Raw genomic sequence first — 25199 nt, 5'->3', positions numbered from 1 at the left:
CTCTCCCTCCCGTGACACTCCTCCCTCTCCCTGAGCTTGGCGAGGCCCTGCCGAGATCATCGTTGCTTCCACCACCACGCCGTCGTGCTGCTGGATCTTCATCAACCTCTTCTTCCCCCTTGCTGGATCAAGTTGGAGGAGACGTCTTCCCAACCGTACGTGTGTTGAACGCGGAGGTGCCGTCCGTTCGGCGCTAGGTCATCGGCGATTTGGATCACGACGAGTACGACTCCATCAACCCCGTTCTCTTGAACGCTTCCGCGCGCGATCTACAAGGGTATGTAGATGCACTCCTCTCTCCCTCGTTGCCAGATGACTCCATACATTGATCTTGGTGATGCGTAGAAAATTTTAAAATTCTGCTACGTTCCCCAACAATAAGTTATCGGGTCTTCGATATCTGAGTTACCATGTTATTCACACAAAAATTACCGGGGGATATTTGATCACCCAACACACACACACACACGTCAAAAGTTATCAGGACTCAGGTACATAAATTATCAAGTCTGTGATGTGTGAGTCATCATGATATTCCACAACTTATAATGTATATGAAATAATGTACTTCCTCTGTATGAATTAGTACAAATCCGAGTCACATATTTTAGGACGGGGAAGTACAAGAATGGGCCAACAAACAACAAAAATACAGTTTTTTATTTCCTACCATGGGGTTTAAAAAGGTCACATAGATAGTTTCCATTTATAAGACAACAAGTAGTATCAGGTGAGTCGGTTATTGACATCGTACGACATTGAACAGACCTGGGTTCAAACCCTACTTTGCATGTTGTTTTTTTACTCGTTGAAACTGATAATCAATACGCAAGAAAAGAAAACAATAAGGAGCATCATTTGGATCGGAAAGGACAAACGAAAAAAAGGGCGATAACTACGATCCTTTCGATCAGAAAGGAAAAAATGAAAAAAAAAACAGCAGCGACAGCGACGTTCAGTGGGAGCGGGATCGAAAACAATAAGGAGCATCATTTGGATCGGAAAGGACAAACGAAAAAAAGGGCGACAACTACGTTCCTTTGGATCAGAAAGGAAAAAATGAAAAAAAAAACAGCAGCGACAGCGACGTTCAATGGGAGCGGGATCGACAACGACGTTCGGATGACAGCGACAGCGACGTCTGAAACACATGAGCAAAACACACCCCGTTGGATACGGAACGGACGGCATCCAAATAGTGTGGATCTGTTACAAACAACCAGTCGGCAGGAAGATAGCTTTCTCGTAAGGAAAAACCTAGCTGATAAGAAAAAAAAGGCAAAAATCTATCAATCGAATATTCTATTCTTGAGCTAAGGGGCGGACGGTTCCGTTGCCATCCGATTTTGCAGGATGAGAGGTAGAAAGAACAAGAGAGAACGGGCCGAAGGATGGATGAGGGCAACTCTAATCGATCCTCTAAAAATAGCGGAGGATCTGGCGAGCAAACCTTTAGTGGAGTATTTTTATTTCACTAAGTTTTTATCGGGCCATATATATAACCGACCCCTTATATATAACGGATTATTTTTTTTTCATTTGCATTTCATTTTTTGTCACCTAAACATATTTTTTTGTTTATTTCATTCAACGACATTTAATACATTGGAGTACATAATTCATCAATTCTTCGCTACAAGAACAAAATCAAAGAAAACAAGAACCACAATTAGACATTTAAAAAAATCCAACTTTCATAATGGCTCTCACAAGTTGGATTAATATTTTCTCTATGTCTTCATTGTTGATTCTCTGTATTGGCTTCTCGAGCTTCCACACTTCTTCTTCGATTCTGACAAATTCGAGTTGCTTCGCATCTAGTCTCATCTCTAGCATCTATTCTAGCAACGAGTGCACGAGCATCTATCGAATTTCATGCTATAAAATGATCGATGTAATCTTCTTCCCGGTACCAAAACTCAAATTTATCCTACACACTTGAGCAAAACGATGAGCGTCCGACATTGCGCCGACTCCGGTGAATAATCGAATCAAAACAAGTACATACCCCATCTTTTTTGCACTTGAAGAACACCCATCCAGGATGTTCTGGCTTGGTGGAAGTTTATGGTCAAAGTACATAGCGTATTATTTCTATGACATGTAATTTATATATTGTTAGTTAAATTTATGGTCAAAGTTTAATAATGAAAAACAAAAAACCATGTTAATAGAGACCTTCTTATGCTTCACTCCAAAACTTATGCCCTTTTCATTTAGTATTTTGTATATGAGTTTTGGTTGATTAGACTTGCATTTGTATCTACTTTTTTATTGAATGTTCGTTACTTCAATTCCTGGATCCGCCACTAGTTACACACAGTAAGGGCTGTAGCGGCACAAACAATCTCAAAAACAGAGATGCGCTAGAAACAATGCATCTAAAACAAGAGATGTAACATAAACACATGATACAACACAAAACCGTTTGCTCGAATCAAATCCTACGCTCGATTTACTAAATTCTCCTTAATCCTTAGTCACTCCAACATGTTTCCAATTGTTTCATTATTACGAAAAATAGGATAAATCATCGCAAATTATCACGCAAGGCGCGCCGCTCCACTTCCGCCCGTCGCAACCGAGCTATATAACGCCGCCACCGTTCACAGCCGCCGTGGCCAGCTCCCAGGCCTCCAGCTTGGACACCTTCACGGCGCCGGCGCCGTAGTTGAACGCGTACAGCCGGCTGCTGCTCGTCGCCGCGTGCTCCGGGTACATGCGAGCCGTCATGCACGTCCTCCCGCCGTCGGCGAAGCTCTCCACCACCGTGTGATCGATCTGTGTGTATACACGGCGTGTGTTAATGATATCGGTCTGCTTGGTACCATGTTGTTTGTGTGCGTATGCCCGGCCTATACTAGTTTTCAAGGCAAATGGACTGAACTCACCAGTGTTCTGAGCGACAGGCTCTTGTCCTTCTCCACGTCCACGTCCAGAAATGCCCCGTAGGACGGGATTTTTACCCCTTCTGCTCTCGTAGATGACCTGCGCATGCATTGTCCATGTTTGCAAAAAGATGTTCAGAAATTTACATGCCTTTTCTTTCTAGATAGATTCACAAACTGTCATGTTTTGTTTTCTTGAAGCAGATGTCAAGGATACGTACTTCGTGAGGTCGGTGCACATGAGAACCTTGTACGTGTCAAGGTGCTTGAACACCCTGAAGAAGATGGCGGTGTGCTCCTTCAGGTCGCCGGAGGCCATGACGAGGAGCCCGAACGGCCCGACTGCGCCCGGCACGGACGCGCCCTTCTCGGCGCACAGCCCCTTGGGATCCTGCAGCCACTTCGGGTCCAGCGTCTCCGCCTCCTCCAGGTTCGGGATCTCGAAGACCGCCTGCACGTCCGCCTGCGAGCTCACGATGCCGGCGATCTCCTTCCTGCCGCCGGCCTCCACCTCCGTCGCCCACTGCAGACCGACCCGCTTCCTCCTCAGTGTCTCGATCTCTTCGACTGGCCACTGCACCAGCCGCTTCCCGTCGGTGTCCAGCCACATCGCCCTCGGGAACGCCTGGATGCCGGCCCACCCTCTGCCTTCGCCGCCGCCGTCGGTCTCGTCCACCCACGCCCACAGCACGCGCCGCTTCTTGCGGGCGTCGTAGAAGGACTTGGACGCGTACAGGTGGCCGTGGTCGAGCCGGCGCCAGTTGGCGCAGTCGCCGCCGCACTCGGGCTCTGCCGGCGTGAAGGTGTCCTTCTCGTCGTCGTACCGCCCGACCATGTAGTGGTCCTCCTTGGCGAAGTCGCTGAGCTTGAGCACGTGCAGCACCCCGGCGCGGCTCGCCGACACGTCGAGCCCCTCCATCGCGCCGGGTGCCGCCATCGGGAACAGGTCCGGGCACTCCAGCACGGCGGGGCCGTCCCCGTCGCGCGAGCTGGCGGCATGCAGAGGCGCGCCAGCATTGCGCTCCCAATGGAGGAAGTCCGCGCTCCGGTACACGAGCAAGGAGCCCACGCCGGCGACCTCAGCGGCGACGGCGACCCTCCATAGGCCGTCGCGGCCACGCCACGCCTCCGTGGGATCGCGGAAGTTGTTGCCAGTGACGTCCTCCGGCATGGGGATGACCGGGTTGCAGCTGGGCTTCTCCCACTCGCGGAGGAGCGGGTCCGATGGGTTCTTGGCGAAGGCCACGTTCTGCACCTGCGCCTTGTTGGCGTCGTCCATGCCGGTGTAGAGGATCGCCGGGCGGCCGCCGGGGAGGACGGTGGCGGAGCCCGACCAGCAGCCGTTGACGTCGAACGGGGAGGTAGGGTCCAACGCATTGCCAACGTCGGCCCAGTTCACGAGATCGCCGGAGACGGAGTGGCCCCATGACAGCTTGCCGTCGCCCCAGGTCGGGCCGCGAGGGTTGTACTGGTAGAAGAAGTGGTACATGCCGTTGTGGTACATTGGGCCTGCACGTGCAACGGAAAGTAACTGTCACTCTAACTAGCTCATGGTCTATCATTAATCTTGCACTAACCAAGTTTAAGTGGCTGATTAGCACGTACCATTGGGGTCTGCAAGTTTTCATCGATCCGTCGTGGCGTGATCGTCCAAATTCAGGGATCGCAGACGGGGATCAACAAAAATGTAGTGAAAATTACTTACAAAATCATGTGGATTGATCAGATAACAGCGCGCGAAAGCGCAAATTTGAAGTGCGTACCATTTTGCCAGCACTTGGCAGGCTGGAAGTGGTAGGCGGTTCGGCCATGGTTCAGGTTCTGAGCTCCATTCATGGTCACAATCGGAGAAGAGGAAGAGAGAGCTGTCACTGCTCTGATTGGGTTTTTGTGCAAATTGCAGATGACTTCTGATAGCCTTCCAAGTCTTCAAGTTTAATGCAAGTCAATAAGACTTGCCACCATGTGGGCAATAATGTAGTTTTAAAATGTAATTTGCGAATGGCAGTAGATGTCAAATTAAGACTTTAACGATGTTTTTAGTCTTTTAGATTTGTGCGAGCTGTGCTTACCACGTACTAGGTGACTAGGATGAGGACTAATGAGCCCTGCTGATGAGATGAGATCAGGAGTAGTTGAGCAAGTTGTTTACTAATACAACAACCCGCCATCCTCTGTATTCTGACCCCTGCTTATTTCTGTATAAGCTCTTGTATGTTCAATGCAGCATCAAGCAGAAAACGTCATTGGAATACAAAGAAGAACCTTGCTTCGATACACCCCTCGCAAACCGTATAAAGACCGTATAAAAACAGTATGGTCACCATAAGGTATACCCCACCTTCGCATGTGACACATATTTGCTGTACGTAGACGTATACAGCCGATTCATCAGCCCGTCGGCGCACACCCCCTCCATCTTGGGCCTGTCCTATTTTTCTTTTTCTTTTTTAATAATCTTTTAAAAGTACTCCCTCCGTTCCTAAATATAAGTCTTTTTAGACATTTTAACAAGTGACTACATACAGAGCAAAATAAGTGAATCCATACTCTAAAATATGTCTACATACATCCGTATATTGTAGTCCATTTGAAATGTTTAAAAAGATTTATATTTAGGAACGGAGGGAGTAGGTGCTAGTTGAACTCCCAACTTCTTGATTTACTTCCACTCACTTTACTAATTGGGACAGCTCAGCTCACTTGTTATGCCTAACTACTTCTTTCATCTTTTTGTTGTGCATCTTCTCGGTCCAGTTTTTTGCTTTTTTTTCTTCGGTTTTATTTGTTTTTTATCTCTTCTTTTTTTTCTAGAGTAAATTGCACAAAACCATCACTTTAAAGACTAGATTTGCGAAAAACATCATAATACATTTTTTTTACAGAAAACATCATGTTTACGGTAATTTTTTTGCAAAAAACACTGATCGGCATATTAGTCTCGTTTGAGTGCGTTTATGACAAATGGGACCCGCTCTTCGCTGATGTGGCATGCCGTTTTACTGTTAGTTGGTGTTTAAAGCAAAAACACCCCAACGTTCTTCACCCATGCTGCCATGCCCTCTCACCGCGCCGCCACAGGCTCACCGGCTCCACCGCTGCGCCCCACGCCGGACCCCGATGACATCCGCTTCCACCTCCGCACCCCACGCCGGATCCGGCAACATCCGGCTCGACCTGCAGCCGGAGCACAAGGCGCAGCCCTGCAACCGGTGCCCAAGGCCCTTCGGCGGCGGCGACACCATCCGTGCTCGGTTCCTCGACCGCCAGCGTGGCCCATCGCGGGTGCCCCGATGCAGCGGGCCCAAGGGCAGACCAACTTTGGCAGTGCAACAAGAAGTGCCTGGTTCCCGGCCGCCGGCGTAGCCCTTCGGCGGGCGCCCCGACTACAACTACAACGGGACAATGTGCACATGCTGGAGCTCATCCTGGTCGCCGCCAAGATCCAAATTGGGCTCGCCCCAACACCAATTAGAGAGAAGAGGAGGTGCTAGACCTCGACGCCGGCGAGCTCCCTCAGCTGCCCCAAGCCCCCATGGGCGCCGCCCCAGCCAGCGACGAGAGCCCATGGCCCCCGTGCTATTGGTTTTATGCACGTGGGGGGCTAATTGCGATTTTGCATTTTGATTCATGGGTGTATACATAAAATTCTAGGGACTAGTTTGTAAATTTAGATCAAAACCCATTGGCACGAAACGTTATGCCACATAAGCAGAAACGAGTCCCATTTGTCATAAACGCGCTCAAACGAGACTAATCCGTCGATCAGTGTTTTTTGCAAAAAGATTACCGTAGATGTGGTGTTTTCTGCAAAAAATGTATTGTAATGTTTTTCGCAAACCTAACCTTTAAAGTGGTGGTTTTGTGCAATTTACTCTCTTTTTCTATTTTCTTTTTCATTTGCTTAAATTCGTGAACATTTCCTTGAATTTGTGGACTTTTTTCAAATGAATGAATGTTTTTAATTTCACAAACTTGTAACAGATTCATGATTGTCAAATTTGTGAACTTCTTTTGTCAAATACGCAAACTTTTTAAAATCAATGAACATTTTTCAATTTCATGATTTGAATTGTCAATTCGTGAACTTTTTTGTGCAAGTGATCAGTCTGGCCCATGTAATTGACGTCCCTGCCACATGCGCGTGCTGGTGCTAGATGTGGCAGGAATTTTTCAACACCAACACAAAAAATCAGAAAATTTCCCCAGTCAGCGGCCGACGTGGGAGGTAGACGACGGAGGGGTGTCACGGACTGCACAACCCTAGCGGAGCTGCGCGCCAGCGTTTCCCGTGTCTACCTTATGTACATCGAGGTCGGAGTCGGAGCAGCCGCTGGCGCATGTCGGATTGAGGTTTTTATGGAGACACAGTGGGGACGGCGGTGGACCAGGCTGACGTGTCGGACGCGCCCGGACCGCTGCATATCCGTCTATATTTGGACTGGATATGAAAGGCGCCGAACAGCCCAGACGTTTAAGACTGGTTTGAGGCGTATGAATGAATCGGGTTTTTGTTACCAGTGAGTGACCGGGCAGCCCTCCCAAAGTTTAAGACCGGTTTGAGGCCGCCGGTAGATGCTCTAAGCCTGCCGAAATTTGACATGAGAGAAAAGAAAACACATGCCAAGACACGAATTAACCCGTCGTTTGACCGGGCAGCTCCCCACCTACTACGCTTCGCCTCTGCGCATGGAGCTCGGCTGAATCAACCCGTCGTCCACAACGTTCACGGTCGCCGTCGCCAGCTCGTACGCGTCGAGCTTGGCCACTTTCACCGCACCTGTCCCGTTGTTGAACACGTACAGGTGGCTGTCGCCGTTCTCGGCGTGCTCCGGGTACACCCTCGCCGTGATGCACGTCCGGCCTCCACCGCCGAAGCTCTCCACCACCGAGTGGTCGACCTGTTTGTTCAAATCGCAGCTCGTCACTTGATTTCATTTTCCAGTTCATTCACATGACAAAGTGGAGGACAATGAACTCACCAGTGTTCTGAGTGATATGATTCTCCCGTGCTCCTCGATGTCCATCTCCACGAAAGCCCCGTACGGCGGCTTGTACACCCTGGCTCTCGTAGTCGACCTGCTCAGGTCGGTGCACATGAGGACCTTGTACTTGTCATGGTGCCTGAACACCCTGAAGAAGACGGCGGTGTGCTCCTGCATGTCGCCGGAGGCCATGAGGAGCAGCCCGAACGGGCCGACCCCGCCCTGCACGGACGCGCCCTTCTCCCCGCACAGCCTCTGCGGATCCAGCAGCCAGTTGGGCTCGAACCTCTCGGCGCCCTCCAGGGCCGGGATCTCGAAGATCACCTCCACGTCCGCCTGCGTGCCCGGGACGCCGACGATCTCGTTCACGCCGCCGGAGTTCACCACCGTTCCCAGCAGCCCGGCCTTTCTGCTCCTCAGCGTCTCGATCTCCTCGATTGGCCATTGCCTCAGCTGCTTCCCGTCGTTGTCCAGCCAAACTTTCCGTGGGAAGATCTGCAGCGTAGGAGATAGGGAAAGCATGTCAGCGTGATAATGGACAAAATTTGGTTGGAGGATGGCGGTGGCGAAGGACCTGGACGCCGGACCAACCCTTGGCGACGTCGTCGGCCTGGCTGTCGGTCTCGTTGGCCCATGACCAGAGCACGCGCCGGTTCTTGCGCGCGTCGAAGAAGGACTTGGACGCGTAGATGTGGCCGTAGTCGAGGCGGCGCCAGCTCTGGCAGTCGTCGCCGTCGTCTTCCGGTACAAAGGTGTCCGTCGTGTCGTTGTAACGCCCGACCGCGTAGTAGTCCTGGAACGTGTCCGTCGCGCTCAGCTTCAGCACGTGCTTCACCCCGGTGCCGGTCCTCGGCGCGTGGTCGAGCCCCTCCTCCGCGCCGGGCTCCGCCACGGGGAACAGGTCCGGGCACTCCACCATGCCGGCGGCGCGTGACTCTTGCAGCGGCGCGGCATTCCGCTCCCACAGCCGGAAGTCCTTGCTTCGGTAGATGAGCGTAGACCCCACGGCGTTACCGACCTTGGCCGAGACGGCGAGGCGCCACAGACCGTCGCGGCCGAGCCACGCCGTGGAAGGGTCGCGGAAGAAATCCGCAGGGACGTCAGCGGGGAGCGGGATGACGGGGTTGTAGCTCGGCTTCACCCACTCGCGGAGGAGCGGGTCGGACGCGTTCTTGGGGAAGGCCACGTTCTGGACCTGCTCGCCGTCGGCGCGGATGCCGGTGTATAGGATGGCCGGGACGCCGCCGGGGAGGATGGTGGCGGAGCCGGACCAGCAGCCGTTGGCGTCGAACGGCGAGGTCGGCTCGAGCGCGGCGTCGAGGGCGGCCCAGTTCACGAGGTCGCCGGAGACGGAGTGGCCCCAGGAGAGGTTGCCGACGCCCCAGGTGGCGCCGTGCGGGTTGTACTGGTAGAACAAGTGGTACACGCCGTTGTGGTACATTGGCCCTGCCGGCGCAACAAAGAAAACAACCGTCAGTTCCATTCGGGACGTCATTAATGTCCACTACAAGCACGCTCACAGCACGCTGGCTGGAAGACTTGACACCAGATGAAAATTCAGTCACCTACTAATTCAGCAGAATGCAGAGAAGGAACAAGGAAGAAACAGAGCGTACCATTCGGATCTGCTCGGCACCACCACGAAGCAGCAGCAATTCCACCACGATCGGACATACACAGTGATCAGATTGGGTCTAGCAACAATGCAGCAAATTAAAAGCGTTAATTCGTACCGTTCTGCCAGTTCTTGGCGGGCTGGAAGTGGTAGGCGGTCCGGCCATGGCGCGCCGATCCCGAGCTCTCCGCCGCTTCGGGGGCTACCCGGAGAGAGGAAGACGAAGAGAAGAGGAGGAGGAGGAGATGGAAGGAGGCGACGCACGCGGCGAGAGAGAGCACAGCCATGGCCACCGTTGGACGAGACCAAGAGCTGCTTCCTCTGCCGGGTGCTCTGCTTCGGGCTCAAGATTAGTAGCCCCTCAAGTCTCCAGGTCTCCAGGTTTAATGCTAGTTTAGGACTCGCTGCCATGTTCTCTGCGGTCATTGTTAGTACGAAAGGCAATTTCCTATGTGTAAATATGCCTCGGGTGCTCATGGAACCGAGGCTGTAGGATCTTATTCTACTCACCTGCAGTTTTGTTTTCTTACTTCTGATTTCAAGATCTGATCTGGAGCTTGTTTTTCTCATAATGCCACCGCCCAAACGACAAATCGGACACCGGGTTATCAGAGACTTTGACCTTCAAAAGTACTCCGGGAAACCACTATTATTTTTGTCAGGCCAAGTTAGGCCTCTCCCGGGGACGCGAGTTCCTGGGTGTAATTAAACAAAATGTCAAAAAAATTCTGAATATACATTTGAAATAAACTTGATCTTTCATTGTATTTGTGAGAAAAAATCCACAAAAGAAAATCCACCTTTGACTTCTTTTAACAACAAATTTGTCTTTTTGCCCTCATGTCAAGGTTAGCTTTTTCTGAAAATTTATATATTAGTGCAAAAGAAAGTCAAGTTTATTCTAAAAAAGTTCTGAACTATTTTGACTTTTTTAAATTTGTTTTCATATAGGATGTATCTACAACCAGGAACCAAAGTGTATTTCCCCTCTCCTGGTGCATATGGGCTTCCAAAGCGGAAAATTACTCGATGACCCTAGGTATCGGCAAGGAGGCCTCCAATAGGGAACTGCCATCTAGCACTATGTGGACCGAGTATTTTTGTATTGCACTTCTTTGCTTGATTTTCCACCTTATATTTTTGTTTTCTCTTCGGCAGCTCTGGCCTCACCATTGTACTTCACATACATGCATGACAGTAATATGGCAGAACCACCCTCTCTCTTCTCCCACGCAATAAATTCAACTATTTCTTTCACCTTGGCTAATGTAAAACATTCATATTTTGAACCATATATTCTTTTTTTATTTTTTTATTTGAACTCCTTGCGCCAAAACCTTTAAAATGAGATCAATCTTGAATACTTCCCAACCATGATTAAATTCAAATGTATATTTTACATTTTGAAATAATCAGTTTCACAATGATACATCACAATTTCACCTTCTTTAGTTACTATTTCACAATTCAGAACCTACATTTCACTTTCCATTAGCTTATTGAAAAACATATTTCTCAAATAACACATTTCACTCTTTTTAAATAAACTACTGCACATGTCCAAATAATCACTTTCTCTTTTTGCGAGAAAACTTCCGATCTATTCACTTCAATCATGACAGTACAACGAACACTGGAAATAATAAAAATTACATCCAGATCCATAGACCGCCTAGCGACAACTACAAGCACTGAAGCGAGTCGAAGGCGCGCCGCCGTCATCGCCCCTCCCTTGCCGGAGCCGGGCAAAACTTGTTGTAGTAGACAGTCGGAAAGTCGTCGTGCTAAGGCCCCATAGGACCAGCGCACCGGAACAGCAACCGCCGCTGATGAAGAGTAGCGTAGATCGGAAAGATCCAAGCTGAAGAAAGACAAACGTAGACGGACTACGACCAGATCCAAGCAAATCCACCAAGGACAGATTCGCTGGAGACACACATACTCATGCCCACCGGTAATGCTAGACACACTATTGTGATTGGGGCTAGGCAGGGAGAACCTTACAGTTTCACAATGATACATTACTGTTTCACTTTTTGTAGTTACTCTTTCCTAATTCAAAACCTACAAAGATTATGTTAGTTGTCATATTGTGATCCATCTCCTGTAATTTTTATGGTCTGTTTGTTGGGATATGATGAATTATCACTTTATAATCAGTTTATTCTTAAATTCTTTTTAGCATAATTCTTATTTCTATTCTTGTTTCTCTGGCCATGTTAAGGGTTGGATCTCCAAGAGGGAGTTGTGTATGATAATAGTTACAGAAACTGGAAAAAGGCTTGCCTTGTGTTGTTGCCGCTAGGGATAAAATGATGATTGTGTAGTTGTCATTTGAACACAGGGTGAGGACAATATATCATCGACTTCATGTCACTACTTAATGCAATACTCTATTTTACTTAATGCAATACTATGTTTTACTTAATACTTTGAGATGCATGCTGGATAGCGGTCTTGGGTTGAGTATTAGCTATAGATGCAGTTGGATGGTGGTCTATAGATATTAGGACATGATGCTCATGTGCTAATTATTCAACTCATAAATATTACAATTTAATTGCTGCCAGCTGTAATTTGTTCATTAAATCGTTGCTATCTTTTTGGAGAGAAACCACTAGTGAACCTACGGATCCCGTTCCATATTCTTCCTGTAAATTTTCAATCACAATTTATGTTTTCTTTTAATTTTATGTTGCAATCAAATCTTTCATACACTTGTGCTTTTAATTTCTATGTAACTAGCAAGGCCAGTGAGATTGACAACATCACTAGTTAAGTTGGGAACACAATGATGTTTGGTTTTGTGTCTGAAGGTACTCATCACTAGTTGGAATCTTGTAGATCTCATAGATTCGATAAACCTCGACACTTAAGGGAAACTGTTGTTTGCTGCAAATCCTTGCACTTAAGGGCCTAACACCTTCCTAGTTGAGAGGAAATCATGAACCCCAAGCAAAAGTTGTACGCGAAGACGAGGATGAAAAGCTAAAGGAACGGGCTAGGCACAAAGACGCCCTCGATTCAATCGTACACTAATCATACACGCAAATGTGTACGATCAAGATCAAGGACTCATGGGAAGATATCACAACACAACTCTAGACACAAATGAAAATAATACAAGCTTTATATTACAAGCCAGGGGCCTCGAGGGCTCGAATACATAAGCTCGAAGACACAAGAGTCAGCGGAAGCAACAATATCTGAGTACAGACATAAGTTAGACAAGATTGCCTTAAGAAGGCTAGCACAAAAAAGCAACAACGATCGAAAAGGCAAAGCCTTCTGCCTGGGAGCCTCCTAACTATTCCAAATCGTCAGTGGTCTTCACGTAGTAGTAGGCATCCTCCGGGTAGTAGTAGTCATCGGTGGCGTCATCTGGCTTCTGGGATCAGTCATCTGGTCGCAACAATCAGGTATGGGGAAAAAGAAGTAGCAAAGCAACCGTGAGTACTCATCCAAAGTATTCACAAGACTTACTTCAGATCTAAACTAAGTATGCATCTGTATCAAGCGAATGGGTTGTATCTGTGGACTAAACTGCAGAATGCCAGAATAGAGAGAAGGCCTAGTCCTATCGAAGACTAGCATCTTCTGGAAACCACCATCTTGCAGCAACAGGAGGAAGTAGTGTAGTATAAAGTAAAGTAGTAGACATGTTATCAACCTCGGCCAGAGATCCTTTCTCGACTCCCTACGAGAAAGCAATCCCAGAGGCATACTATCCAGTCATCATCTCATATCCAAGTCTCATCTCCAGTACTCATCCAAAGTATCCAGTTCTAGTTGTATCGATCGGGATACAACTCCAAGTGTCCGTTACCGTAGGACAGGCTATCGATAGTTGTTTTCTTCCCTGCAGGGGTGCACCAACTTACCCACCACGCTCGATTAACTCCGGCCGGACACACTTTCCTGGGTCATGCCCGGCCTCGGAAGATCAACACGTCGCAGCCCTACCTAGCCACAACAGAGAGGTTAGCACGCCGGTCTAAATCCTATGGCGCAGGGGTCTGGGCCCATCGCCCTTTGCACACCTGCACGTTGCGAACGCGGCCGGAAGCAGAACTAGCCCCCTTAATACAAGAGCAGGCTTACGGTCCAATCCGGCGCGCGCCGCTCAGTCGCTGACGTCACGAAGGCTTCGGTTGATACCACGACGTCGAGTGCTCATAACTGTCCCCGCGTAGATGGTTAGTGCGTATAGGCCAGAGGCCCCTCAGATCAAATATCCAAATCGTAGTGGATTAGGAACGCGCGGTAACGAGCAGAGACTCACGATCGATGTGACCCCGTCGCCCCGTCTCGAGTACTTGCGGCAAGGGCTAAGAATGCCCGGCCACGCCTCGTAAGTATCTCACGGGCACCTTCCAGGTCAACCCGACTCCACATCACTCGCAATTAAGCTCGCGCGGGTACCACTCAGGGTCAACCCGTCTTTAGTCACATGGTTCAGTGCAAAGTCATAGTAACCATAGTAATTGTGTGTCTAACACCAAGGGGAAAACCCGAGGAATCACCCCCGTTGAATTCCACTCGATGTTGTCATCAAGGTGAACGTAAGAGGATCCACCCTCGAGGTTCACATTTGATGGGTTGCACGATAGAGCCGTAACGGAAGTGGTTAAGGAGGAAATCACCCTCGATGACCTCGACCGTAAAGCTACACTATGGAGATCTCATCAGGAGTGATGTAAGAGGTTCCACCCTCGATGCTCGATGGTAACTCTGCAGAGTCGTACAACTAAGGGGGGGGGGGTGATGTGCGGTGTCGGGGCCTGGGCGTCGATCACGTTGATCGAGTCATCGAACATAAAGCGGGGCAACTGGGACAAGGTGAGGGTCACTGATGGATCACTAACCATCCTATCCTAAGCAGTTTAGGATAAGCAGGTAAGGTATGAAAGCAGGTAAAAACAACAGGCTATGCATCAGAATAGGATCATACAGAAAACAGTAGCAGTTCTAATGCAAGCATGAAAGGGAAAGAAATGGGCGATATCAAAATGCTCAAGGGGGGTTTGCTTGCCTGGTTGCTCTGGCAAGGAGGGGTCGTCGTCGACGTAATCGATCACAAGGGCAGCATCGGTCTCAGGGTCTACCGGAGAGAAGATGGGGAAGAAACAGTAAATATAAAGCAAACATAGCACCACAAAGCATAACATGGCAATAAGATGTGCCGGATGTGACCTAACGCGGTAGGAGGTGATACCGGTGAAGGGGGAAAACATCCGGGAAAGTATCCCCGGTGTTTTGCGTTTTCGGACAGATGAACCGGAGGGGAAAAGTTACGTGTTCGCTATGCTAGGAATGCGTGGCGGACGAACGAGCTGCGTATCCGGGTTCGTCTCGTCGTTCTGAGCAACTTTCATGTACAAAGTTTTTTCATCCAAACTGCGGTTTATTTTATAATGATTTTTCAAAGTTTAATTGAATTCTTGGGATTATTATATTTAACTTAAACCGAATTGACTAAGTTAATTTTGACTAGTCAAAGGGCAGGTGTGGCCCACATGTCATAGACTATTTACCTAAACAATTAAACAAATCTAACTTATTTAAAAGGGCTTACATGTCATCTACTACTAGACTAACTTAACACTAATTAAACCTAGTAGTACTAATAAACCTAGTAGTACTAATCTAAGCTAGGGCCGGCCACTAATGGGCATAGCCCAACCGGCCACCCGCATGATGCACACATACACACACAGGAGCACACGGCCATGGCCAACTGTACGCACACACACTATGCAGAACACACACTCACCCACACATAGCTCTGTTTTCTGCTAACAAAAGATAGCATTTTGTGATTTTCATCGAATTTAATCTATGCACTAAAAGGATTTGGTCCAATGGAAACATTTGAGCATTGTCAAGTGTACTACCTCCCCATAATTTTTTTAGTCCTGTTAGTAGTTGTTTAGCCTGAGTTTAGGGGCTGTTTAGGGGCTTAGTCAACGTAGAAATCCAAAAGCTAACTAGTAGCAGCTACAGTAGGTAGTAGTAGTACAATAGAGCAGCGAGCAGCGAGCAGCGTGGGCAGTGGCATGGCTCGGGCGCCATACGCGGGCGGGCGCGGCAGCCGCAACGGCAGGCGAGGCCATACTCGGGCGGGCGCGGGGTGCGGCTCAATGGGCGCGGTGAGGCTGGCCGACAGCAGCAGGCACGGCCGTGGGCGAGCAGGCGGCAGCACACAGTGCCATCAGGGGCGAGCAGCGAGGACGCAACAGCAGCAAAGCATCAGCAGCAGCCGAGCAAGTGCGGGGGTGGCTCGGGCGCGGCCGGCGCGAGGACTGGGCGGCAGCGGCAGGCGCGGGCCACAGCAGCAGCAGCGTCGCAAGCAAAGCAGCGCAGCAGCTGCACGCATGTACGCGTACGCGAGAGTTCGAGCACGACGGTGATGGCGGCCTACGGCATGCAAACGAAGGGGAGGGACAGAGGGATTGGACGGGCGGCTCACTGGGATCCCGTAGGGGTGCAAAGGCGGGCTCGGGGAGGATCGACAGCGCCGGAGTCGTTGACGAACGGCGACGTCCGAAGGAGGAAGGAGAGCTCGATCCCCGCGATGTGGGGCTCTCCATCTTGGTCTCGTGGATCCAGGCGACGAAGCAGACCACGGCGGGGCGGAGGGACATGTCCTTAGGCATCGGGGAGGAGGGTAGCCATGCCGGCGAGGGCAACCCTGGCGACGACGGCGTCGGACGCGGTTGGATCTGGAGGAGGGGGTGTAGCGAGAGGGGGAGAGGAGGAGGGGGAGCGCGAGGGCAAGTGGGGAGGGCTCGGCGCAGCTATATAGGGCAGGGGAGCCGGGGATGCTCGACGCGTGCGGCGCCGGCCATGGAGATGGCGCCACGGCTGCCCTGGCTGCTCCTGTAGCTGGTAAGAGAGGATTGGGGGTGGGTTGGGCCAAAACTACTACCTTAAGGCCCAGAGGCATAGTGATAGGTTTCCCTTTTTTTCAGTTTACTTTACTGTTTGCCTTTGCTCCTGTTTTGCATTATTTTGTGATACTAAATGATTTTTTTAAAAGATGAAATTTGACACATAATTACTTGGCAATATACTGAGTTGGCTCAAAAAGGTTGAGGCTGGTTGGAAACCATTTAAATTTCCTTTAAATAGAAAAGGGGTTAAAAGTTGTTGTTTTGACACTGTTTTAAAAAGGTTAGGGGCAATTTAATACTTCAAATAATATCGGTTTCTACATGACAATTACTTAGTAATTATTTTCAACCTAACCAACAATTTTTTTAAAGTTGCAGAAACAATAAATTTGACTTGAGAATTTAATTGGAATTTGACTTCAGAGTTGATCAAGTGATAGCTAGCTCAGTAAAGCATGGTTACGTGGCATCATTAACAGGGGGTTACTGTACCATGACACCAGGGGTGTTACAAAGTTCTACCACGACAGCAAAAAGGGCAGCCATGGCACCAGTTTTGAAACTGTTGCCACAAGAGCATTTTCGGTTGGCATGGCAGCTATTTGGCTGAAAATTGTTTTCCTGCCGTTGCAGTGCTTTTGTCACTACTATATCTATGTCACTCTTTTTTGGTCTTCAGAGGAGAAGAGGTAGGGTGGGGACGATCGTTAATGGGAGGGGCGGCGGAGGAGCGGAGGGGAGGAAGGGAGAGACACGGAAATGCAGTGACAGGGTTTGTTGTAGGCGCTGCTACCCTTATATGTGACATCGGTGTAATGCCGATTCTACCCCCAATAAAACCACCAAATTACCCACTGTTACCCTCTGTAAAAACATATGACGGCTCATGTTGATCTGCCAAATATCCAACGGTTGGGGTCGCTTGAGGCCGAGATGGACACTCTGTATCGCTTGCCAAAGTAGATCCAACGCCCTAGAAGCTCTGGTGAATGTGAGAGCTTGGTTTTACCTAGCTCTATAACTATGAGAGTCTTCTAGCGTGAAGCAAGTTAACTCAAGCGACTCCTAAGGCGCACGATCATATGGGTTGGCCCAGTTCGCAGTAATACATTGCCTTGTTTTCTTTTCTGGGGTTTTTCACATTTTTATCTTTTTATTCCATTTTTTATTTTTGTTTACACTTTCAAATATTATAAACATATATATTACAAAAATATACTTTACATAATGTTTTGAAATTTGTTAATCATGCATTTGAAAATGCAAAAATGATGAAATCTTTGGATCATGCATATAAAAATATTAATCAAGCGTTTGAAAAAAATCCCGAACAAGTATTTAAAAAATGTAAATCAAGCATTGTGAAAATGTTAAATGCGTATAGAAAAAATAATGGCCATGCATTAAAAATAATGAAATTTTGTATCATTATAAAAATGTTAATCAAGCATTTGAAAAAATGTTGAACAATATTTAAAATATGTTAATCAATCATTTGAAAATTTTTAAATGTGCATAGAAAAAGTGTTGAGCATCCATTCAAAAAAAATATTGATCTTGCATTTGGAAAAATCTTGATAAAGCATTTGATAAATGTTAAATGTGCATAGAAAAAATGTTGACCATGTATTAGAAAAATGTTAGTCTTGTATTTAAAAAATGTTAATCAAGCATTTGAAAAATGTTTAAAGTGTGTATAAATTTTTTGACTATTCATTAAAAAAAATTAATCTTGTATTTGAAAAATGTTAATCAAGAATTTGAAAAACAATAAAAATGTGTATAGAAAAATTGCTGACTATGTATTAAAAATGTTAAATTTGTATTGGAGAAATGTTAAACATGTATTAGAAAAATGTTGTTGACATATACAAAAATTTAGAATGGAAAACCAAAATAAGCAAAGAAAAATAAAAAATGAAAACTGAAAGAGAAACAAAATAAACAAAAATGAAATGAAAAATAAAACCGAAGAAGCAAATTTAAAAAGAATAAAAAAAACAAGAAAAGAGAAGAAAAAAAGAAACAAAGTTAAGAAAAAAAAACCCAAAGAAAACCAAATAAAACAAAAGAAAATGGAGAAAGAAAAGAAAAAAACTAGAAAACTAGTGTAAACCCGGCTCTCTTGCTTCTAGAAGGTTGCACCTAAGTTATTTAACACAAATTCGATGTTGGCTAAGTGGCTATCAATGCGACGAAGCAACTAGGAGGTCCCAGGTTTGATCCCCCAGTGCTCTCTTTTTTTACTCAATTTTCCAAAAAAGATCGCTAGTGGGCTGGCCAGATAACGCTAGACGCTTCAGCAAGAGATCAATATGTCTCGCTGAATGCAAGACATAGCTCTCGCGGGTTAACTTGGTGTGCATAGGTTTCCACAACTGTAACTTGTTTGGGCTTTAGCCTGTTGCTTGTTTTCAGTTTATGTTTTTTCAACTTTTCTAGTACTTTGGTTGTATCAGAAAGGCTAAAGATTGTTTTGCCAGATATTATATCAGAGGAACAGTCTGCTTTTATCCCAAGTAGACTCATTAATATAATCACTGCTTATTAATGTTTGTACTTCATGAGAGGGAATACTGCAGAGAAAAATAGAAGTTGTGCCCTAAAGCTAGACATGATGAAGGCATATGATGGGGTGGAGTGGGATTATCTACAAGCAATAATGTTGAAGCTTGGGTTTATAGATCATTGAGTGAATATTGTCATGAGAATGGTGAAATTAGTTACACTTTCTGTTTTGTTCAATGGCAAAAAGCTTCAAGAGTTCAAACCGTCATGTGGAATTTGATAGGGAGATCCAGTCTCACCATATATATATATATATTCCTGATTTTAGTAGAGGGCCTTTCGTGCCTCCTAAAATCTATTTATGAGTCATCCAACTTGAGTGTGATACGTCTCCGATGTATCTATAATTCATGAAGTATTCATGCCATGTTTACAATAATTTTATATGGTTTTGGTATGATTTGCATGGAACTAACCTGAACTGACGTTGTTTTCAGTAGAACTACCGTTGTGTTGTTTTTTTGTGCAGAAATGAAAGTTCTCCAAATGAGCTGAAATGTTTTGACGATTTTTTTGGAACAAAAGAGACGCACAAAGCTTCGTTGGAGGGCCAGAAGAGCCACGAGGAGGGCACAACCCACCACGGCGCGCCAGAGAGGCCTGACATGCCCCGACGGGTTGTGCTCACCTCAAGGCCCATCTTAGCGTGAAACCAACGCCAAAAAATCCTATAAATTGAGAAACCATCAGAAATAACCCTAGATCAGAAGTTCCTCCGGCGCAAGCCTTTGTAGCCACGAAAAAACAATCTAGACCCCGTTCCGGCACCCTGCCGGAGGGGGAAATTATCACCGGAGGCCATCTTCATCATCCCCATGGTCTCCATGATGAGGAGGGAGTAGTCCACCCTCGGGGCTGAGGGTTTGTACCATTAGCTATGTGTTTAATCTCTCTCTCTCTCTCTCTCTCTCTCTCTCTCTCTCTCTCTCTCTCGTGTTCTTGAGATGGCACGATCTTGATGTATCACGGTCTTTGTTAATATAGTTTTATCATATGGTGTTTTCCCCTTTCTATCTTCTGGTGATGAATTGAGTTTTCCCTTTGAGATTTCGTTTTATCAGATTGAATACTTTTATGAATTTGAGAGCACTTGATATATGTCTTGCATATGAATACCCATGGTGACAATGGGGTATTATATTGATTCACTTGATATGTGTTTTGGCACTCAACTCGCGGATTCCCGAGGTGACATTGGGGTAATCTATACATAGGGTTGATGCACGTTTTCGTTCTACTTTCCCCGGTAGAAATCTTGGGGCATGATACGTCTCCGTCGTATCTACTTTTCCTAACGCTTTTCCTCTTGTTTTGGACTCTAATTTGCAAGATTTGAATGAAACTAACCCGGACTGATGCTGTTTTCAGCAGAACTACCATGGTGTTGTTTTTGTGCAGAAATAAAAGTACTCGGATTGGAACGAAACTTTGTGAGGAATTTTTATATGAATAAAGATAATTTCCGGAGCCGAGAACCACCGGAGGGGGGCACCTGGGTGGGCACAACCCACCAGGGCACGCCCAGGTGGGTTGTCCCCACCAGGTGGCCCCGCAGACCCTGAAACAGACGCTATAAAATCACATATTTCCAGAAAAAAATCAGGGAGAAAGAATTATGACATTTCATGAGATGGACCTGTGATACGTCTCCAACGTATCTATAATTTTTGATTGTTCCATGCGATATTATCTACTGTTTTGGACATTATTGCGCTTTATTATTCACTTTTATATTATTTTTGGGACTAACCTATTAACCGGAGGCCCAGCCTAGAATTGCTGTTTTTTGCCTGTTTTAGGGTTTCGAAGAAAAGGAATATCAAACGGAGTCCAAACAGAATGAAACCTTCGGGAACGTGATTTTCTCAATGAACAAGACCCAGGAGACTCGGACCCTACGTCAAGACACAAAAGAGGAGGCCACGAGGTAGGGGCGCGCCTACCCCCCCCCCCAAGGCGCGCCCTCCGCCCTCGTGGGCCCCCTGTTGCTCCACCGACGTACTCCTTCCTCCTATATATACCTACGTACCCCCAAACAATCAGATACGGAGCCAAAACCCTAATTCCACCGCGGCAACTTTCTGTATCCACGAGATCCCATCTTGGGGCCTGTTTCGGAGCTCCGCCGGAGGGGACATCAATCACGGAGGGCTTCTACATCAACACCATAGCCCCTCCGATGAAGTGTGAGTAGTTCACCTCAGACATACGGGTCCATAGTTATTAGCTAGATGGCTTCTTCTCTCTTTTTGGATCTCAATACAATGTTCTCCCCCTCTCTTGTGGAGAACTATTTGATGCAATCTTCTTTTTGCGGTGTGTTTGTTGAGACCGATGAATTGTGGGTTTATGATCAAGTCTATCTATGAACAATATTTGAATCTTCTCTGAATTCTTTTATGTACGGTTGGTTATCTTTGCAAGTCTCTTCGAATTATCAGTTTGGTTTGGCCTACTAGATTGATCTTTCTTGCAATGGGAGAAGTGCTTAGCTTTGGGTTCAATCTTGCGGTGTCCTTTCCCAGTGACAGTAGGGGCAGCAAGGCACGTATTGTATTGTTGCCATCGAGGATAACAAGATGGGATTTTCATCACATTGCATGAGTTTATCCCTCTACATCATGTCATCTTGCTTAAGGCGTTACTCTGTTTTTAACTTAATACTCTAGATGCATGCTGGATAGCGGTCGATGAGTGGAGTAATAGTAGTAGATGCAGGCAGGAGTCGGTCTACTTGTCTCGGACGTGATGCCTATATACATGATCATACCTAGGTATTCTCATAACTATGATCAATTCTGTCAATTGCTCAACAGTAATTTGTTCACCCACCGTAGAATACTTATGCTCTCGAGAGAAGCCACTAGTGAAACCTATGGCCCCCGGGTCTATCTTCATCATATTAATCTCCTACTACTTAGTTATTTCCTTTGCTTGTTTACTTTGCTTTTACTTTACTTTGCATCTTTATCATAAAAAAACCAAAAATATTATCATAGCATATCTATCAGATCTCACTCTCGTAAGTGGCCGTGTAGGGATTGACAACCCCTTATCGCATTGGTTGCAAGGATTTATTTGTTTTGTGTAGGTACGAGGGACTGGCGCATAGCCTCCTACTGGATTGATACCTTGGTTCTCAAAAACTGAGGGAAATACTTACGCTACTTTGCTGCATCATCTCTTCCTCTTCGGGGAAAACCAACGCAGTGCTCAAGAGGTAGCAAGAAGGATTTCTGGCGCCGTTGCCAGGGAGGTCTACGCAAAAGTCAACATACCAAGTACCCATCACATACCCTTATCTCCTGCATTACATTATTTGTCATTTGCCTCCCGTTTTCCTCTCCCCCACTTCACCCTTACCGTTTTATTCGCCCTCTCTCTCTATCCTCCCTCTCTTTCTCTATTTGCCTCTTTTTGCCCGCTTGCTTTTTGTTTGCTTGTGTGTTAGTTTGCTTGCTTGTCACAATGGCTCAAGATAACACTATATTGTGTGACTTCACCAATACCAACAACAATGATTTTATTAGTACTCCGATTGCTCCTCTTACCGATGCTGAATCTTGTCAAATTAATACTGCTTTGCTGAATCATGTCATGCAAGATCCGTTTTCCGGCCTTCCTAGTGAAGATGCCGCTACCCATCTAAATATCTTCGTTGATTTGTGTGATATGCAAAAGAAGAAAGATGTGGATAATGATATTGTTAAATTGAAGCTATTCCCTTTTTCTCTTAGAGATCGTGCTAAAGCTTGGTTTTCGTCTTTGCCTAAAAATAGTATTGATTCATGGAACAAATGCAAAGATGCTTTTATCTCTAAGTATTTTCCTCCCACTAAGATCATCTCTCTTAGAAACGATATTATGAATTTTAAGCAACTTGATCATGAACATGTTGCACAAGCTTGGGAGAGAATGAAACTAATGATACATAATTGCCCTACTCATGGTTTAAATTTGTGGATGATTATACAAAAATTTTATGCCGGATTGAATTTTGCTTCTAGAAATCTTTTAGATTCGGCCGCGGGAGGCACTTTTATGGAAATCACTTTAGGGGAAGCTACTAAACTCCTAGATAATATTATGGTGAATTATTCTCAATGGCATACTGAAAGATCTACTAATAAAAAGGTGCATGCGATAGAAGAAATTAATGTTTTCAGTGGAAAGATGGATGAACTTATGAAATTATTTGCTATTAAGAGTGTTTCTTCTGATCCTAATGATATGCCCTTGTCTACTTTGATTGAGAATAATAATGAATCTATGGATGTGAATTTTGTTGGTAGGAACAATTTTGGTAACTACGCATATAGATGAAATTTCAATCCTAGGCCTTATTCTAGTAATCCCTCTAATAATTATGGTAATTCCTACAACAATTCTTATGTAAATTATAATAAGATGCCCTCTGATTTTGAATCTAATATTAAAGAATTTATTACTTCGCAAAAGAATTTTAATGCTTTTATTGAAGAAAATTTGCTTAAGATTGATGAGTTGGCTAGGAACGTTGATAGAATTTCTCTTGATGTTGATTCTTTGAAACTTAGATCTATAACTCCTAAGCATGATATCAATGGGTCTCTGAAAGCCATGAGAATTTCCATTAATGAGTGCAAATAAAGAACCGCTAGGATGCGTGCTAAGAAAGATGCCTTTATAAGAGCGTGTTCTTCTAGTTCCTATGAAAATAAAGTTGAAGATCTAAAAGTTATTGATGCATCCCCTATTAAATCTTTGTTTTGCAATATGAATCTTGATAATGATGGGACTGAATATGATCCACCTTTACCTAGAAGGCGTTCCAAGAATTCAGAATTTTTTGATCTTGATGCTAAAATTGATAAAAGTGGGATTGAAGAAATTAAAACCCTAGATGTTGCTAAACCCACTATTATGGATTTCAAGGAATTTAACTATGAATTTTTCTCTTTGATTGATTGTATTTCGTTGTTGCAATCCGTACTAAATTCTCCTCACGCTTATAGTCAAAATAAAGCGTTTGCTAAACATATCGTTGATGCCTTGATGCAATCTTATGAAGAAAAACTTGAATTGGAAGTTTCTATTGCTAGAAAACTTTATGATGAGTGGGAACCAACTATTAAAATTAAAATTAAAGATCATGAATTCTATGCTTTATGTGATTTGTGTTCTAGTGTTTCCACGATTCCAAAGACTCTGTGTGATTTGTTAGGTTTTCGTGATTTTGATGATTGCTCTCTAAACTTGCACCTTGCGGATTCCACTATTAAGAAACCTATAGGAAGAATTAATGATGTTCTTATTGTTGCAAATAGGAATTATGTGCCCATAGATTTTATTGTTCTTGACATAGATTGCAATCCTTCATGTCCTATTATTCTTGGTAGACCTTTCCTTAGAACGATTGGTGCAATTATTGATATGAAGGAAGGAAATATTAGATTCCAATTTCCATTAAGGAAAGGCATGTAACACTTTCCTAGAAAGAAAATTTAATTACCTTATGAATCTATTATGAGATCCACTTATGGATTTCCTACCAAAGATGGCAATACCTAGATCTATCCTTGCTTGCTATGCCTAGCTAGGGGCGTTAAACGATAGCGCTTGTTGGGAGGCAACCCAATTTTATTTTTATTACTTGATTTTTTTTCCTGTTTAGTAATAAATAATTTATCTAGCCTCTGTTTTTTGTGTTTTTGGTGTTTAATTTGTGTTAGTGCCAAGTAGAACCGTTGGGAAGATTTGGGGAAAGTCTTGTTACACTTGCTGTAAAAAACAGAAACTTTAGCGCTCACGAGAACTGCTGCCATCTTTATTTAGAAAGTGATATTTAGTTAATTATTTTTGCAGGTGATTAATAGATAAATTCCTCACGTCCAGCAATTTATTTTAGAACTTTTGGGGTTCCAGATCTTGCGCTAGCTGCAGATTACTACAGACTGTTCTGTTTTTGATAGATTCTGTTTTTCGTGTGTTGTTTGCTTATTTTGATGAATCTATGGCTAGTAAAATAGTTTATAAACCATAGAGAAGTTGGAATACAGTAGGTTTAACACCAATATAAATAAAGAATGAGTTAATTACAGTACCTTGAAGTGGTCTTTTGTTTTCTTTCGCTAACGGAGCTCACGAGATTTTCTACTTTAAGTTTTGTGTTGTGAAGTTTTCAAGTTTTGGGTAAAGATTTGATGGATTATGGAACAAGGAGTGGCAAGAGCCTAAGCTTGGGGATGACCATGGCACCCCCAATATAATC

General features: G+C 45.5%; 2 protein-coding genes across 2 annotated transcripts; both read right to left on the bottom strand.

Moving 5' to 3' along the window:
• Window positions 1-2386: 2386 nt before the first annotated feature.
• On the bottom strand, window positions 2387-4785 carry LOC119356676 (beta-fructofuranosidase, insoluble isoenzyme 7-like). The gene is made up of 5 exons (XM_037623657.1): window positions 4652-4785; window positions 4494-4502; window positions 3110-4397; window positions 2892-2988; window positions 2387-2781 (listed from the first exon to the last, which is right to left on the bottom strand). Exons 1-5 carry the CDS (start codon window positions 4722-4724, stop codon window positions 2587-2589), a joined length of 1662 nt encoding a protein of 553 aa, XP_037479554.1. The 5' UTR covers window positions 4725-4785; the 3' UTR covers window positions 2387-2586.
• A 2598-nt stretch (window positions 4786-7383) lies between these two features.
• Window positions 7384-9823, bottom strand: LOC119352092 (beta-fructofuranosidase, insoluble isoenzyme 7-like). The gene is made up of 5 exons (XM_037618828.1): window positions 9607-9823; window positions 9490-9498; window positions 8448-9319; window positions 7871-8368; window positions 7384-7789 (listed from the first exon to the last, which is right to left on the bottom strand). Exons 1-5 carry the CDS (start codon window positions 9773-9775, stop codon window positions 7559-7561), a joined length of 1779 nt encoding a protein of 592 aa, XP_037474725.1. The 5' UTR covers window positions 9776-9823; the 3' UTR covers window positions 7384-7558.
• Between the last annotated feature and the right edge of the window lie 15376 nt (window positions 9824-25199).

The sequence above is a fragment of the Triticum dicoccoides genome, chromosome 2A (assembly GCF_002162155.2).
Source record: "Triticum dicoccoides isolate Atlit2015 ecotype Zavitan chromosome 2A, WEW_v2.0, whole genome shotgun sequence".
Taxonomy (NCBI): domain Eukaryota; kingdom Viridiplantae; phylum Streptophyta; class Magnoliopsida; order Poales; family Poaceae; genus Triticum; species Triticum dicoccoides.
Note: the sequence above shows the minus strand (reverse complement) of the source record. Positions and strands in the feature narration are given on the sequence as shown.

Excerpts from the sequence above, each read along its gene's own strand:
- LOC119356676 (XM_037623657.1), bottom strand. The coding sequence starts at position 4,724 with ATGAATGGAGCTCAGAACCTGAACCATGGCCGAACCGCCTACCACTTC. Across the intron at positions 2,989-3,109 it reads ATGTGCACCGACCTCACGAA|GTCATCTACGAGAGCAGAAG; the intron begins GTACGTATCCTT and ends ATGCATGCGCAG. Across the intron at positions 2,782-2,891 it reads GCCTGTCGCTCAGAACACTG|ATCGATCACACGGTGGTGGA; the intron begins GTGAGTTCAGTC and ends GTATACACACAG.
- LOC119352092 (XM_037618828.1), bottom strand. The coding sequence starts at position 9,775 with ATGGCTGTGCTCTCTCTCGCCGCGTGCGTCGCCTCCTTCCATCTCCTC. Across the intron at positions 8,369-8,447 it reads AGGGTTGGTCCGGCGTCCAG|ATCTTCCCACGGAAAGTTTG; the intron begins GTCCTTCGCCAC and ends CCTACGCTGCAG. Across the intron at positions 7,790-7,870 it reads TCATATCACTCAGAACACTG|GTCGACCACTCGGTGGTGGA; the intron begins GTGAGTTCATTG and ends TTGAACAAACAG.